Source organism: Aptenodytes patagonicus, chromosome 12 (assembly GCF_965638725.1).
Source record: "Aptenodytes patagonicus chromosome 12, bAptPat1.pri.cur, whole genome shotgun sequence".
Classification (NCBI taxonomy): domain Eukaryota; kingdom Metazoa; phylum Chordata; class Aves; order Sphenisciformes; family Spheniscidae; genus Aptenodytes; species Aptenodytes patagonicus.
This window is the reverse complement of record NC_134960.1, coordinates 5457689-5474429: the sequence shown is the minus strand read 5'-3', so window position 1 is coordinate 5474429 and position 16741 is coordinate 5457689. Positions and strand designations below refer to the sequence as shown.

Below are 16741 nucleotides of genomic sequence, written 5' to 3'. Positions count from 1 at the left end.
CGGTGCCTGGTAGAGCCCGCGCTTCCATCCCCCGTGTTGGCAGCCGTTCCTTCGGGGGGAAATTAAACGATAAATTGCAGCGCCTGGTTGCTTCCAGGCTAAATTCAGCCAATTAGGAAATTCCCTTCCCGCCGTGAAGAGCGGCAGGGAACACAGGATATGTTCATTTACATGTATATTAATGCAAACGCTGCAAGCTCAGGTGCTGCTGGGGCTCCCAGTCATTAGGAGAACTTAGGATGCTCCTGTGCCAGACCTGGTACTGCTGCTCAGCGCTGATACCGCACTCTCGCCCAAGCATCGCAGTGCCTTTACGTTCAAAAGAAGCCTGTGGGGGAACTGGGTATCAGTCTGCTTTGATCAGTTCAAACCCACAAAGAGCGTCAGCGGGGGGAGTTATTTTAGTGTATTTCATTGCTCGGGCAGCCCGCAGGAGAAGCGTGGTGGTAGAGCTGCAGGATTTTCTTGGGAGTTTAATAGTCAATGTTGTGCAGTTCAGATTTGGGGGTTTTATTTAATGATACAGCGGCGTGGCGTGAGGTCAAGACCTCATTTTTTTCCATTCTGGAAGATTCTTGTGGTGTTTGCTGACTAGCAGCAGCGTTACTGTGCACCCCCCGAGAGGAGTTCAGGCTGGTTCCATCCTCACAAATTTTCCTGTAGCAACTGCAGCTGAAAAATCTTCAGAAATTAGGTTTGTTGGAGTTTGGCAAAATCAGGTTTTGTGGTGTTTATTATTATTTTGAGCAAGGTGGCTGTGAATAGCAGCATGCAAACTGTTTGGATGATTCAGCTCAACAGCTTGTTGAGAGCCAACAGTCAGGTAAGTCACAGCTACTCCTCGATTAAAAGAGTAAGAAAGGGGAAAGGTGGTAGCCTTACCGCTTCATATTATACAGCGCAGCTTTTGGGTCAAGTGTGCAAGGAGAAAAAATATTCACTGACGTGTTTTAGTGTTAAGGGAGTGTCAGTACCTAGTTTATACTAAATAGTTGATAGCTATCAGGAGACAAGTAATGGGGAGAGCAGGAAAGGGAGGGGAGCAGTGGCAGACTTAGTGGGGTAAGGATCCATCTTTGCCAGGCTGCAGCTGATGCCTGACATCTGTAGCTGGTTTTAACAGATCAAGGAAGAGTCACAGTCAATGTTGGATTTTATTTGCCTCTAATTTATTCTCATAAAAACACTCTAGTCTATTTAGTTTTAGTATTCAGACAGTACAGACTTCTGATATTATCATCAAAAGTGATATTAGAGAAGCAGTACAAACCAATCTACTTCAGCATGTAACCAAGCACAGGTGGAACTAAACCCACCCACACTTGTAAAAACTAATTAGCCTGCTTTCTTAGGCTTTATAGTTAAAATACAATTCTCAGTAAATGGTTATATTCACCAACCCATATAAATAAAATCTAACATGGTAAAATGGGAACAGCTGAATGTGCAAGAGTCAAAGTAAAAATATGTAGATAGGTATTTTGCTAATTAGAGCAATCACCAGTTAACTGCATCTATGTTGTAATTGTCTCTTATAGGTGTGGGTTTTCCTCTTCATTTCCAGTTAAAGTTCATCGCTTTCATACAGTCCAGACTGCTCAGCCAAACGCTGAAACTCTCCTTCTGGTGAGAAAGCTTGTTTCACATCCAGTCCTCTTCCATTAAGTGCCAAATACTTGCTAAAAGTTGGTCGAACCCGTAACTGCTTGGCGGCTGGAACTGGCTTGATTGCATGTGCTGGAAGAGAGAAAAAAGCCTCTTTAAGTGTCTTAGACTGTGGAAACACCCATGGTAGAGCAACCCAATTACTTTTTATCTGCCACATAAACAAGGAACCCCTTAGGAAGAATTTGACAGACAAGTCCATATCTCAGACACCAGAGATTTATGGAAGGGACTATATTCACCTTCCTTCTTGGTATCAATCGAGTTGTAGTCTTTAAACAGCGCAGATAGCAGATGCGTACAATATGCAAAGGACACATCACGTAGTGTCTGGGCATTAAACAAATATGAATTTTTCCTGAGGTAGTTACTTTCTGTCTAGTTTCAGTATCTTGGGAAAGAAATCCTGCCAGCAGTCCAAGCTTTATTAGATTAATGGCAGTGTTCGGTTTGCGGTTGGACTTGATGATCTTAAAGGTCTTTTCCAACCTAAATGATTCTGTGATTTAATCTTGGGGGTCTGTTCTGAATATAAGTGCCAGTGGCAGTTTCCGTTGTGGTTGTGGCACTGTGATGTGGTACTTACTTGCAACTTCCAGCCTGGCATGGCATGTAGCCACACCTGCTCCGTTGACAGCAGATACGGTATACCAACCAGCATCTTTCTTGTTTGCATTATGAATCAGGAGGCAAATCCTTCCAGTATTGTCATGTAACAAGCTGAAAAATGAAGGTGTTTATGTGTAAGTGCTTGGAGGTGGAAGGAGTGAAGACATTGAAATCAGAGAGTCAGTTTACATGCTGAGGAGCTGAGAAAGCCCTAGAACAATTCTTGCAGGGCACTGCAAACTATTTAGACATAAACACCGCATTTGTGTTGTGAGCCACCAGCAATTCACATGATACCATTCATGTGGCATCAAGGCCCTTCTGTAGCCCCACAGCCTCAGAGCATGATGAATGCATTGCATGTTTCAGTCCTAAAGGCATGCTTCTCTGTGGGCCTTCTCTGCTGCTAGAATTCAGAGTGGCATCTGGTCACAATTTTCTCTCCGTGCCCTTAAAAAAAGACTTGGAGCATCGTGCCTGTCCAGCACATGGGCCTGTTCACCATGTGCCATAAACGAGGGGCAGATCTAGCTTTCCAGCTTGCTGCTTTTAGAAACCAGCCAATTCAAATTTGACTTAACAAAGTTATTGTTTTCTAACACACCAATGGCCAACTCATTAGTAGGATACCTTATTCGGTCTGTATTATATTGTACCATTTCGTTGTTTCTTTTCCAGTAAATCCGGGGTGTTGGGATAGCAGAGATCTGGCATTCAAGTCTGGCCGTATCTCCTTCAAAAACCTTTTTGCTTTGTGGCTTGAAGATGAAAGTTGGAGGTGTGTGATGTTCTTTTGCTAAATTAAAGAGGAAAGATAAGAACGAGTTACTGTAAGTATTGAATGCTAATACCAGGCTTGTTCTTTAAGATTTCAGAATGCTAAATTCAGGAGGGCACATGTTCCTTACTGCAACTGTTACCGTAAGTCGGCAGATGATGAACTCTCTAAGACTCCATTTTGGAGTTTTAGAAAGCAGGCATTCTTTATTACGGCACCGGGTGCAAGGTGGAATTCCACAAATCAAGCACACCTATGGCTAGATCACCGTTACATTTATACACAAAAATTATAAGGTAGTACACTCCCAGTTACAATGACTGGTTAGTGATTTACATATAATTATAATATAGGTTATGTCATTCTCTTCTGTTACTATGCTTGCGTGGGGGAAGGGTCTTCACCTGGGCAAGGGTCTTCTTGACCTGTGGGTGTGTTTTTTAGTATTATAATGAAGGCATTTCACTTCAGGACACCTTAAAAGTAGGTTTTGTTGCCAAGTTGGCCAGCTAGATGTCTACCTTGCCAGGTTGTCAAATAACTCATCCCATATACAATAGAACCCAGGGGCTCTGGTTATGGTCTAGAGAGTCCAGAGAATAGGGAATAGGGACTTCAAGCAACACAGCCTCAAATAATAAGTAACACAGCATCCAATACATAACGCTACCATGGGGGCTAACTTATTGGAATCAAAATGTTCTTTTAGTCGATTATTTCACAACCTAAAGATTCAGTAAAACGTAAGATACTCTTCAACCCAACTCCTTAGCCTGCAGGCAATTCCCATGAGCATAAGGGTGTAGTAGACACAATCCACTTTAGGAGGAGAGTCAATCAACATATATTATCAATTTTGGGAGATTAATAACTCCCAAATTCTGGACATCCCACTACATCTAAATATCCCACTAGAAGTGCTTTGAAGAAATATGTCATCTCAGATGTATGTATTAAAACAGTCTTGGAAAAGGTAAGGTGTTTGTTATACTTTGAGCCTGAATATCTGGAGATCTACCTCTGCTTCTTAATTGTTTTATGTCCCAAACACACAGAAGAAGGCATTAGATTACTGAGACTTTCCATGTGTGACCAGATAATTATCAGTGCTCTCAGTCTTACCAATTACTTCCACTTTTACTGCGAAAGACGCTTCTCCTGCACGGTTGACAGCCACACATTCATATGTCCCTGCATCAGATGATTTGACTGCTTCAAAAATAAATGAGTGGAATCCCTTTTCTGACACTATCATTTTATGGAACTGATCTTGATGAACCATCCTTCCATTCTGATACCACATCACATCTGGAGTCGGCAGCCCGCTAACCTGTGAAGGAGAGGAAAGCAGTGAAAGTTAAACAGCTTTAAGATGACAAAAGCCCTTCAATGCTATAGGGAGCTTGATGCCAATAGAAGATCAAATCATGATCCTACTGAAAAATTTTACAGTCTTGCCTAGTTTTGAATATTAATGTGGAGCTGCACAGAGAGAAAGGCTCATGAGGTGCCATGGAGAGACGAGGTTTAGCTACAAGACAGTGGATGCTGTTCCTGCAAACCCCTGTTGTTCCCATCCTGTGAGGTAGTTTGGATTAGGCCAAAGATACTCATTGTGGGTTCATGGAGGGGGGGAACTCAGCCTTTTAATCCCACAGCTAGCACTGTCAGCAGTGCTGACATCCATACTGTTTTGATAATGTATGTAATAAACTGTCCTGCAGACATGCTCCAGGTTGTCCATGACATTCAGAAGTTAAGCAATTTGCAGCAAAATGGCTAAAGGTTATGCCAAAGTCTGGCAAGAGTTGACTTAAGAAAAATGGATTGGAAATGATTAGGAAAAACCAAGCCAAACCACAATCAGCAAACAGCCTTTGCAGTAAAGTTGCATGTGCAGAAGACCTAGGTTTTTTCTTACCCTAGGGTTGGTACAATTGCCATGCAGCTTCAGGCCGTTCTGGCATTTTGTTTGTTTGTAATTAGGGCATTTCCTTGCCAGATTGTCTGCTCCAGCAAGGGCACAGTTACCTCAGAGAAGACTCATTAAAGTCGGGCTAGTCCTAAACAGGCCTTGCTGGACATGTGTCCAGCATGTGTTCACTGAAGTCAGTGGAGTCTCAGTGCAAAGCACAAGGTCACGTCCCTAAATGCCTTCTTTCAGCAGGGCCTTAACATTCATTCTTCCCAATGAGGTCTAGAAGGTCTTCTGTGGCGGTCCATATTTACCACTATTTAGCTTTAACCATATTCTTATTCAGTTAATTCCACTTACATTTTCCAAGGGAAAGTGCTGAAACATTTACCTATCTCCTATTTCTTGTTTACATTGCCTGGAGAGACCCTGCACCGTCTGCCGTTAGTGCTCTGGCTTATTTAAGTGCAAAGACACTGCGGCTCAGAGACCTCTCTTCATGCCACACACCCCACAGAGCTAATAGGACTGAAAGTGAAAGGCTGGTATTACTTTGAAGTCGAGCCTGCAGAATCGCCCCTCCTCAATAATTATGTCTTCAGGCACTTGCGTAAAACGTGGCTGAAAAAACTTTTCCTGGATGGAGTCATGTCCACGCTCATCTCCTCTTGAGGACGGTCTGCTCCTAAAAAGTGGACAGAAACAGTTAATTGTGTAAAAGTTACCATAGCACAAATGACATTGAAGCACCAATTGCAGCTGGAGTCCCTCAACACATTTAGGAATCCAACACTACAGTTCTGGTTTGTTTTTCAGCTGTAAGGCACGAGGTTTGATCAACCACTTATCTTGCTCAAGTTGTTCAATTCAAGACAGAAGCATAACATATGAAACCTTCATCTTTAGCCTAATATCCAAAAGAATTCACAAAAGCAACGTAGGCTGTGTTTCATCATGCTATGTTTCATCATTTACATCGTCGAACCTTGCTTTGACTAGAGTTATAGCTTCTAGAATACGAAGCGTATTTGCCCTAGGTACGTGGAGTCTTTAAACCTTTAGAATTGACTGGATTAAGATCATAGGCATCATCAACCATCCACAAATGGTAGAGTTTTAGTTGAAAAGGAGTAAATGAATTTCGTAATTACTACTTCAGAAAAAGTGATAAGTAGCGAAGTAAAACTACCATGGTCTAGAAACATTTAAAATAAGGTCTTGAAGAGTAGCGCAGCACAAATTTATGCTCTTCTGATTCTCGCCCCCATCCCACTGGGGTAGGGGAGGGTGAGCTAGTGGCTGTGTGGTGCTTAGTTGCTGACTGGGGTTAAACCACGACATTACCTTACATGTGTTGTAGGAACCTGCAGCCTGATGTTTTCTGCATTCTGGTGCTTGGAAAGAGGAAGAGGAGAGGTGAGTTAACTCAGAGAGAAAGTTTTATCTATAAACTGAACGAGAAGCCATTTTAAGTTAGTATCCTGACTGCTGCTTAAAAGCAAACTGAATACTTCAGAAGTCATTGGGACAAGAGATAAAGAAACTTGCATCAGGAGCTAATACACTCTGTTTTCACCCTAGGCTTTGCCATGACAGTAACAAGTACCATTAATAGAATGGGACAACTTCTCATCACTCTGCACAGGTGGTAGGTGCAGCAGTTTTGTTTGGCATGCAAGATTTTTGGCCAGCCAATAACCTTTGTTAGAGGGGAGTAGTACTACTGGCAGTATCTAAAATGAGAGCTAAGTACGGAGTGTCCTTCCCTATAGCAGGAATAGCAGTGGAATCGCTGGCAAGAACACTGTATTGTGCCCACTTAAATATGGTACCAATAGCAATGAACACATGCTGAGCTGGAAAATATTTTTCTTTCTAGATCACAGCACCAACTAAGCTTGCAGACAACTCCACAATCACATGAGTAAATCTGCTAAAGTACCCAGGATTGATTCCTGCTAGGAACTTGGATGTTTGGAAAATACAAGCAGATTTTATTACCAGTGACTCATTTTAGCAATGGAGTCAGATAGAGGAAACTGCATGGAAATTTCTGGCGTGTTTGCGTTGAGCCATCGCCATGCTTGGTTCTGTGTTCTGTAGCCCAGTCCTGTGGAATGTTTAAGCCTGGGTTTAAACTTCAAGCACAGAAGCAGTCTTCAGTTCAGGGGGAGCATCACATGAGTAAGGGTTTTGCTGACTAAGCTCAATGCTGAGTCCAAAGGCAATTGCTTGTATCTGCTCATTTACACAAGTTCTGTACAATTATTACTTGTCTTGTGAAATGATGCTGTAGTGATGAAGTTGCTGATGATAATTCTAATGGTTTATTATATGGACTGACTGTGTAGTTAAGTTCCTGAGGAATCAGGAGGCTGAATGAATCAGTGACTACAATATTTAAAAATAAGACTGAACAATGGGAATAAGATCTTCCAAACATAAGCCAATCTCTCCTTCCAATGCTCCTTTTTATGCAGCATTTGACACACCCTGAAAAGTCAGTCATCATGTTTTGACTGAATGTTTCCTTGTTCTCTGCAAAAAATGAGGTTTCCCTTGCTCGCTGAAATCCATAATATTCCCTTCTTGCCTCCTGTTGTCAGGTGATTGTTAGGGAGAAATAGTTCAAATTCTATATTCCTCCCTTGCTGTGATCTTAAGTGTCTCTTTTTCATTGAAGAGTTTTGCTAACTGCACTTTGGAAGGTGTATGCCAGCCTGCTGCCTCCCTGTGTGCGTGCGGCAGGAGGGATGTTTTCTTTGGCTGCACAGGTACCCAGTGCCACATCACAGACATTTCAACTAACTTTGATCACAGAAGTGCCAAAGAGAGCTTTTAACTGGCCTGAATAACCAATGAATGATGCAAGTCTCCAACTAAAATGCTTTTGAAAATGCCAGTAGTAATAGATTCTCGTCTATCAGCATGTGGGCTGCTAAAATAACTGCCTTGCCTTCTCTTAATGATTGCAGGCCCCTGGAAGAGCTAAAACCCAACCGATCCCACCCCAAGGCCCTGACCTCTTGTAGTCAATGTCACTTATTCCAAACAGTGACAGGTGTAAATCTTGCTGTCCTGGCCAAGTCTGAACTCGGGCTCTTAGAGAGTGGGTACCTGTATCCCTCGCTGTGCTGCTCCCTGCCTGTCACAGGCAGGGTGTAATGTGCTGTGCAGCAGCTGTTGTAATTCCTCCCTGGAGAGGTCATTCCTACAGATCAGGCCCAGCAAGGGGATGGTGCTTAAATTTCCCCCCATCTGCCACCATGCCCCCCAAAAAAACCCCAAATCCCTACTATACAGAGTTCTGCCAGTGAGAGCTGTCCCCTTCCCTTCCCTTCCCTTCCCTTCCCTTCCCTTCCCTTCCCTTCCCTTCCCTTCCCTTCCCTTCCCTTCCCTTCCCTTCCCTTCCCTTCCCTTCCCTTCCCTTCCCTTCCCTTCCCTTCCCTTCCCTTCCCTTCCGTAGTGGTACCAAGAAAACCTCAACTCTCCGCCCTATTCAGGTACAAGCAGGTCACAACACAGTCACCAGGAAATCATTGTTCTAGAGACAGGTCCCCATTTACCTGTGCGTTCTGCATGTTGTCTTCACTTTGTGCTTCCAACACAGATGCAGCATTTACTGGTCCGAGCAGCCTGCGAGCCATTCTTTCTTCATAAGTTAATCGCTTAAAGCAGAGCGGAGAGGAATTATAGTCAGAAGTCCATTTACTATTTCAGATCAGCTTATAAGAGCACGTTAATATGCTACAAATTAGGGTGTTGTCAATGAAAGCAGCGGCTGAATAGAAACACCACGTCTGTTCCAGAGGGTTTGCAGTCCGTGATGCCTACTGAAGTCAGCCTCAATATATACAGCGCTGAAATGCATAAAAGATTAAACTGCCTGTTCATCAAAGCCTCTCTAATGCCATCTGTGGCCTTCCACTCCTCCTCTTTCTCTGCTGGGATTATTTATGGGTAGCTGATGGCATTATCTCAGAAGCCAGAGTAAGTCCCAGGGTACCTTTCTGTTAGCACTGGGAAAACTTCCCAAGTCATTCAGCTGTGGATTTACTTCAGGAGCTAGAGGCATGATGGATGCTAGCGTCCCCTACTCCCAAAAAAGCAAGAGCCACACCAGAAGCAGACACAGCCAGAGAGGAGCACCAGTACCCCTGAAAGCACAAGGGAAGCTTATACCAGCGCAACAGCCGCCTTACGAAATGCTGTGTGCTGTCTTGAGAGGAGGCAAGAATGCGTTTCAGTCATGTAACAGTAAGTTCCTACAATATGGATGCAGCACACGGGGATAAATATATGCAGAGTTAAATTCAAGTTCTGTCAGTTGGGTTACTTTAGAAGAGTACGTTAGTCCCCTGAGCACCAGAACACCTGACGCTTTGCTTCCCACAAAGTTTACCTTGGATTTGGGTTTTGTGAGGACAAGCTCTGACTGAATTGCTACTGTGTACGGGACATGTACTTGGCTACTCCTGGGTAGATGAGGGCTTGGGGAGGCCTGTGGGACTTTTCTTTAGAAGAGAGCGAGAGAGACCTTTTGCAAAACCTGTGAGAGCTCAATATCCCTGAGGTCATTACAGCTGTATCAAGTGTGGCTGAGATTGGCCAGTTGGTTCAGACATTGTTGGAGGACAAGGGGAGGAGGACACAGACTGGTGATTGCATAAGCCTTATTTTTAGCCTGGCTTTCTATGGGAAGAAAAGCTGGCTTGCAATGGCAAGTTTTCTTACAGCAGATAGGACATTCGTGTTCGGGACACATTAAGTCAGATTTGACCTATATATTTTTTTTTCCTTCAATATTTAAAATTATATCTATGACACAAACCTGTTCCCACTGATGGTAATGGAAAAACTCCTTTCTGCTTCAGGGGAAAGAAGATGGAACACTGGGCTTTTACACTAGTCTGCCTCCAGCCAGCAGGAAGGTTCCCACGTTAGAGACCTGCTCACTCTAGCTTGCTGTAATGTGCTTCCCTACTGGTAAGCAAATTTTTCTTCCAGATTTGGATTTCTTGGTAAAGGGGACTGCATTTTGTCCCTTTGCAGAATAAATAAGTAGGTACTGAGACTAAGAGACCTTCTTACAGGAGACAGACTTCATGATAAAAGCTCATGTAATTTCTTTGATTTGTTGTTGTTCATATAAAAAGAAATCAAAGAGGTTTACCACATGCGGTGATGGTCTCTACAATGAGCTTTCAAATACTGGTACTTCTCCAAGTTTCTAATGATTTGGGGTGGTTTATTAGCCCCAGCGTTGAAAGCCAGGGTGAAACCGTGTCTGGAGAACTGAGGGATTCTCCTTGGGTTTCTAGTTGTCTGTGGATGTGATGCTCAGCAGGATCCCCAGCAGAGAGTTCCAGTTTGTGCCACGGCTCTTCACGTGTACCTTTCTCCTGACCCTAGCCTTATTAATTTGATTGCACAAATTCAAAGACAGCTTGAGTGTTGTGTGCTGGCCAAGAAGGTAGGATGAGAGGGAAAGGCAATAGTAGGTCAAAGCCATCTTGCTGCATCAGATGGCTTTCAGAAGTCAGCGCATCCCTTACTGAAGTCACAGGAGATGCAGACATTCAGTTGCCACAGTAGATGCCTACAGACAGACTTAGAGCAACCATCTCTCTTGCCACACATTCAGGCCAGCTTTCATCATGCACTAGCCATATGGTGCTCCTCTAGAGGGAAGGGCCTTCTCAGGGCTGAGCTGAACCTCAGCTATTTGCATTCTAATAGCAAAAATAACTGTGAAGAGGGTATTGGAAACGAAGAGATTGGATGTAAATCTTTCAGAACCACGCCTTTTACACCAGCCCTGAGCCGTGATTAAAAATGGAGTCACTGTTGGAAGAGATGTTTTTTTACATTTCTAATGGAAAAAATCAGCTACCTCACATTGAAAGAATATTCTGGTCATAAATGGCTCAAAGAGCTCTTGCTGGGATCTGTTGAGGTTCTGAGTAAAGGTGTTTGGGCAGTGTTGCTCCTGCGTTTCCTTCTGCTTTCAGCTTAGTTTGGAGGCTCCAGCCTCTGGGGCACTAGAATTAGTCTCTGCATCCCCGCTTGCACTACCAAGAGTCAGAGCAAACTGGTTCTTTAATCAGCAGATTTCCCTTACCTGGTTGCCATTCTGCAGAAGGTTGTCTTTGCATCGGAGTTTCTTTTCCAAGTCCTGAATGAGGGCCTCTTTTGTTCCTCGAATTTCTTGGTCTGATGTCTTCTGCATAGAGTTGATGCTAGCTTGTTTGTTATACATTGGTTGTGAGTAACTACTCATGCAGGAAGAGAAAACAAAGTTATTCCTGTAGGCCTGCTTGACTGTTTGCTACAGCTTCATAGAATACACACAAAAACGTGAACCTGCTACCTAGAGACTGTGGTTCAAATGGACCTGTAAAGCATGTGGGAGATAGGCTAGGTGACATAATTGAGTATCAAAAACTTAAGAGGAAGCATCATGGTCTAGCCAAGTCATTGAGTGTCCTCCCACAACACTCACAGCAGTTTGCTGTGGGTCGCTGTTCAGCATCCCCACATCCTGCAGTGGCCCCTGCCCTGACTCGGGTGTGTGCAGTAAGGCTAGCAGTGTTTTGAGGGAACCACTAACTCCACTGAGCAATGCGAGTTTGTCCAGGAGCAAGTTCTCCCTCAAAAACTGCATTCCTGTACAATCTCAATTGTTAAAAAGGCCCTGGGTGCTGCAAATCCACAGCAAGGTCACAAACTAGTTGATTAGGTATGAACAAATAGCTTCTTAGTTGTCCTCTTCTCCTTGGCCCCAGAAAGTTACTTCATACAGCATTTCTGTCCAGATGTTCAATAGCCAAGCTTACCCCAAGCTAGGCTGGGTCTTTAGGAGCCCTTGCTGCAACCCCCCACATAGCCTGATCCTGTAATCCACAGTCAAGAGACACAATCAAGTCTTGGAGTTAGATAGTAGACTTGTTTCTGAAAGGTGCTAGGAAAAGAGAAGCATCCCTCAAAACGGGTTGTGAAGGCCTACTAGAGGTCACAGCACTCTGTGCTGACAGGATCTAACCCGGTTCATTACACGCAGCGGGGCCTTGTATGCTGCAGTTGTGTTCAGCAATTATTTCTATTCAAAATCCTCTTCTTGCTGTCGCTTGGGAATTTGTTCTGCTGATTAGAATAGGGTAGAAGGGTTAAAATTCTGGTACGTACTCCCAGCACTGCTTGGACTTAATAGCTTGCCCAAGTTATAAGTTAAGAACTTTCATAATTTGCCCAACAGATTAATATGTCTCATGTCCCCGTTTGCTCATTTGTAGGATGATTAGGAAAATAATTCCTCAACTCACAGGATGTTGCATTTAAGAGCAGCTTATACAAAAAGCATAGTGAGGCACCAAAGCCCTTTGCTATGAAAACAAACAAGGCCACACTACATACACAAAACCCAGCGGTTACTCCAGGTGCATATCTAATCCCCCCCCGACTCCTGCAGTACTTTTAAGAAACACTCCTGAGTGCCCCAGCCAGCCCACTCCGTCTTACCTTTCCGCTTCCCACAGTGCTGCGATTCAAAAAAAACCCCAGAAACATTCAGATTTCCTGAATACAAACTGACACTTAAACCTGAATTTATATCCAAGCCAGCAGGACCCCCTGCCCCTATCACCTTTCTAATATCCTTGGTTGAGTGTTTGTTGCATATTCTACACTGACTTTCCCTCCCCAGGACCTTCAGCTAATATTGGCAGGAATACAAGTTGGTGAGAAGGCAAGACCCAGCTCCCTTTGAGATCTCGCTGACCTTGGGAGATATTTGGATTGCAGCCCAAAGGCAAAATGATATAATACATATTCAGGAAAGAATTTGGTCTTTAGTCTGAAGGTGTAAAATTTTCAAGTGGCAGCCTTTTTGTTAGCACATATGACTAATGAAAACTGTATTGCAGGTGAGTGTAGAGTCCCATCACGATGTGGAACCTGAAAATACTGCTGAGACTTACTAGGAATCTTTATGTTGTTTATATGGGGAAATATTACTGCCTTCCTCCCTGCCCCCCATTCATAAGCCACGTTTGTTGAGAGAAATTAATTTGAGATGGGTGTCCGTCTTCTGTTCTGGATACCCTTAAACAAGAGATTTCCATCAAACCAAACTAAACTGTTCAACCTACCCCAGAAAACCTGCACAGCAGCCCGTGACATGACTTCTGTGCAGTTTAATTCCTGGTGGATACCCATCTCTCCCACACAGACACCAAGGGCAAGCACTCAGCCTCCTAACCCAATTCATGCAGAGTCCTGCCTCGAACATCAGAAGTCAATGGGAGTTGTACCATTGGCTTCGGCCGAGCTGGTGTTTCACCAGACGGCTGGATTTGGGATGGTCAGAGCACGGGAGAGGCCAGGCCAGAGGAAAGCAAGGGGAGGTTAGAAGCCTGTATATACTTACTGAGGTTCCATAGGAGAAGGAGTGTGGCTATAGTCGGGCTGCGAGGGTAGCACTGAGCACAGGAATGCTGCGGGGGGTTGGTTAGGCATGGATATAAGCCGCTGCCCAGATGATGAGCTAGCAGGAGACTGCGCAGATGCAGGTGTGACAGGATATGTGGATTCCTTAGGGGCACTACAGGAAGGCGAGGAGAGCGTGATTGAAGAGCTCAGTGATGACGAGGAGGAGAATTTCTGCCCACTTGGGTTACGAGGCTGTATTAGGATGGAGGACTGTTTGATTTGTCTGCTTGACTCGGTAGAAGCTGCGGGTCCCGGAGGCTGCTGTTGCCCTTGACACACTTTCTTAGACTGGATAAAGTGTTTTGGACGTTCGTAGTTAAACATGGTTGGTTGGCACATAGAGGAAACGGATGGGAAATTAGGGACACTCATAGGAGAGGTTTCACGGCTGTCCTGGATTTTTGTTGGTGATAATTGGCTTTGGATAGGTGGCTGGTAAAAACTAGGTGGTAGGCCACGAAAGCTTTCTTGGCTGGGCTCCTGGATAGAATGGAACCCTTGCCTTGCAGAATAGAGGCTTTCTTGGTGTGGATTTTCCCTTAAGGAAGACAATACAGATAAAATAAATCGTACATCACCATTTGAATCACAAAAATGCTGTGTCGTGAGCAGTCATTAGCAATCCAAAGAGTATGAAGTTCAGGCAACTGACAGTTAAAGCTTGAGCTTAAAATAAAGAGATTTAGGATTGAGGAGAACTATTCTGGAACTGTATGAACACTTCGGATTCCAATAACAAGTCACGCACTCTGACTCAGGTGCAGTGCTCACCACGGCTATTGAGACAATATTGAGACAACCCACCACCTGCCTTAAGCCTATACTGTCGATACTACTGCTAAGCAAAGTAGTTTGCCACATATCATCTTAACGAAAGACCTCTGGGTCCAGTCAAAATACTAAATGTACTATTTCTCGGAGAATTGGCTATTTGTGCCGAGAAATTCCTTACACCATAGGGAAGCATGAGACAGGTTCCACTTTCTTTAAGCCTAAAACTAAACCTTTGAAACCAAGTATCCTGATTTCTTCTCTAATGTTTTTTGAATTCAGAGCTCTTTATATCCAATTGAGATTTAGGACTGGAATGCCAAGGACTGTGCTGCTCCGTTTGAAGTGATTTCCCGAGATTTGCTGTTAGGGCTAACAATTGGCCGAATGACATAGCTGCAGGATAAAGTAGGGCAAGCCGAGCTGCTCAAAGGCCCTGCATTTATTTTGCAGGTCCTTGATGTCTAAACGTGGGCTTTCCATCAACTTACAAAAGAGGAAAGTTTAATTAGAGCAAACTGAGCAAGTTTGTTAAAACTGACAAACAACTTCAGCTCCAGGATAAATAAATAACCCCCCAAAATAAACATAAAGCTACTAATAAAAAATGAGAATATAAATCCACACAGTTACATGTGCTGGAAAAAATTGTAATCTTGCCGCACCGAGATCAGCTGTTTCGCTGCTATATATACGCAGTATATTGTATTCCTCTCATCGGAGAGCCCGAAGAAGGGCTCCACGAGGTCATAAATTCCCGTGGGGGGAAGATCAACTGAAGACATCGCTGTTGTTTTAAAGATTCAAAGCTTTCATTTCCTAAAGGTAATTATCAATATCAGTTGTAAATTAACTGTACGTAAACAGAGGTTTTCTAGTAAAAAATTCCCTAACCTTCCCCTTGCATGCTCTTGGAATTTGAAGCTGGCTCAAATTTTTGGAGCACGTCCACACTATGTTCTCATTTACTGGTGGAGAAAACTCGTTGAAACTTGTTTTTATACCATTTTGCTATCATTGCCTGTGTACAGATTCATTCATTTTACCTACAGGCTATGTAGAGAAATAGATTTACTTTGTTTTCTAGAATACTGCACTTCTTAAGTATGCACAGGTTCACTTGTCACAGCAATGGATAAGTTCTGTTTTCCTCAAATCGTTCCACCTCGATTTGGGTGAAAAAAATAAAATAAATCCGAAAAGACTTTTGACCTTACAAGACGAAAAGAGTAAGTAATAATAGAGACACTTTGCTTTTTAAAATAACGATTTTTGTTTCCTTCGATGCCTCCCACGTTGCCTTTGACACCACCGCACCTGCAAGGCGCGCTTCCACCTCAGCGTTACCCAGCACGCTGCGGTTTCTCACGCCAGCTCCCTAACCGGCTTCGAAGTAAAAAGTGACGTGGAAAAAAAAAAAAACACCAAACACGGCACCTTACCTACAGCCTAGAAGTTGTCACCTGGGCTTTAACCGGTATTTTGGGAAGGGACCGTCATTCACTGACCCGGACTGTCATAGTAGCCCCTCCGCGTAGCGTTATAAGACCGGAGGCTCTAACGTGCTGCCAGCAGATGACACGGCGGGACCTGCCTGTCCTCCTGCCCGCACCGCTGTCAGAATAAGAGTCCCCACCAGCCCCGGCCCCGCGGGGACGCTTCATTTAAGGCCCGGAGCCCGGGTTTTGGGCAGGTGCCCGCGGGCAGCGAATCACCCCCGCGGGCGGCGCTGAAGCCTGCCTGCGCCGCCGCCCGGCCCCGCCGCCGGGCCGGCCCTCGGGAGGAGCTGACCCCGCCGGCAGCCGGGCCCGGCCGCTGCTGCCTGCGGGCGGCCGGGGCTCCGCGGTTTCCCGAAGCCGCTGCTCCAGCCGGCCCCGGCCCCGGCCCCGGCCCCGGGCAGAGCGCTGCCCGCCTCCGGCCAGGCTGCGGAGGGTAGCGGCGGGCAGGGAGCTGCCGGCCCCGGCTCTCCCCACCCCGAGCTTCAAGCGGCTGAGGCTCGGCGCTGTCCCTCGCCTCCCCCGCTCCCGGGTACGTGCCTGCGTTCGGCGGGAGCAGGGGAAGAATTGAAGGAGTCGACAGCTGTTGAACAGAAAAGCAGGGGGTTTTTGCCCACAACAGCCGCCAGGGAGCAGCGAGGAAGGACTGCTGCAACATGCTTAAACGTCCCCACATCCCACTTCGTTATCTCAACGAAATTCCTTTTTTGATTCATTTACTAATTGGCTGTAGCTAATTGCCTCCGTCGTGGTAACACTCTGTTACTGCTTTTAAGGCTGTGCACTTAAAGGCAGCGGATACTTGAAAGCCAGACGTCGACGTTGTTCAAATAAGCACCCAGCAGCGCAGCCGGCCGAGCCCTCCGCCCGCGGCCGCGGCCGCCGTGCCCTCGTCCCCCGGCGCTACCCGCACCTTCGCGCTAGTGCGGAGCTTCATGGGGAGCAGCGGCATTGCTCGGGGACGTGTCTGAAGAGTCATAAACTGGATAACACAAATAAAATATGCTTGGTGGTAAAATA

At 45.0% G+C, this 16741-nt stretch overlaps 1 protein-coding gene and 1 long non-coding RNA gene across 3 annotated transcripts; one reads left to right on the top strand and one right to left on the bottom strand.

Moving 5' to 3' along the window:
* Positions 1 to 1147: 1147 nt before the first annotated feature.
* MYOT (myotilin) lies at positions 1148 to 15873 on the bottom strand. Of its 2 annotated transcripts, XM_076350332.1 has the most exons (10): positions 15668 to 15873; positions 13393 to 13992; positions 11089 to 11239; positions 8534 to 8635; positions 6312 to 6361; positions 5520 to 5652; positions 4175 to 4382; positions 2905 to 3070; positions 2252 to 2385; positions 1148 to 1737 (listed from the first exon to the last, which is right to left on the bottom strand). In XM_076350332.1, the coding sequence occupies exons 2-10, from the start codon at positions 13824 to 13826 to the stop codon at positions 1565 to 1567; spliced, it is 1551 nt and encodes a 516-aa protein (XP_076206447.1). In that variant the 5' UTR covers positions 13827 to 13992; positions 15668 to 15873; the 3' UTR covers positions 1148 to 1564. The 2 variants fall into 2 exon arrangements, with proteins under 2 accessions (XP_076206447.1, XP_076206448.1); XM_076350333.1 differs by lacking the exon at positions 13393 to 13992 and having other exon boundaries at positions 15668 to 15867.
* A 141-nt stretch (positions 15874 to 16014) lies between these two features.
* Positions 16015 to 16741, top strand: LOC143166174 (uncharacterized). Its single transcript, XR_012996374.1, has 2 exons — positions 16015 to 16253; positions 16498 to 16741. It is a non-coding gene; the product is annotated as an uncharacterized LOC143166174 (long non-coding RNA).

Coding starts and splice junctions, on each gene's coding strand:
- MYOT (XM_076350332.1), bottom strand. CDS start 13,826: ATGAGTGTCCCTAATTTCCCATCCGTTTCCTCTATGTGCCAACCAACC. Junction 8,636..11,088: donor TTCTGCAGAATGGCAACCAG/GTAAGGGAAATC, acceptor CTCTGCTTTAAG/CGATTAACTTATGAAGAAAG. Junction 4,383..5,519: donor TCTGCAGGCTCGACTTCAAA/GTAATACCAGCC, acceptor TCTCCTTCACAG/GTTAGCGGGCTGCCGACTCC.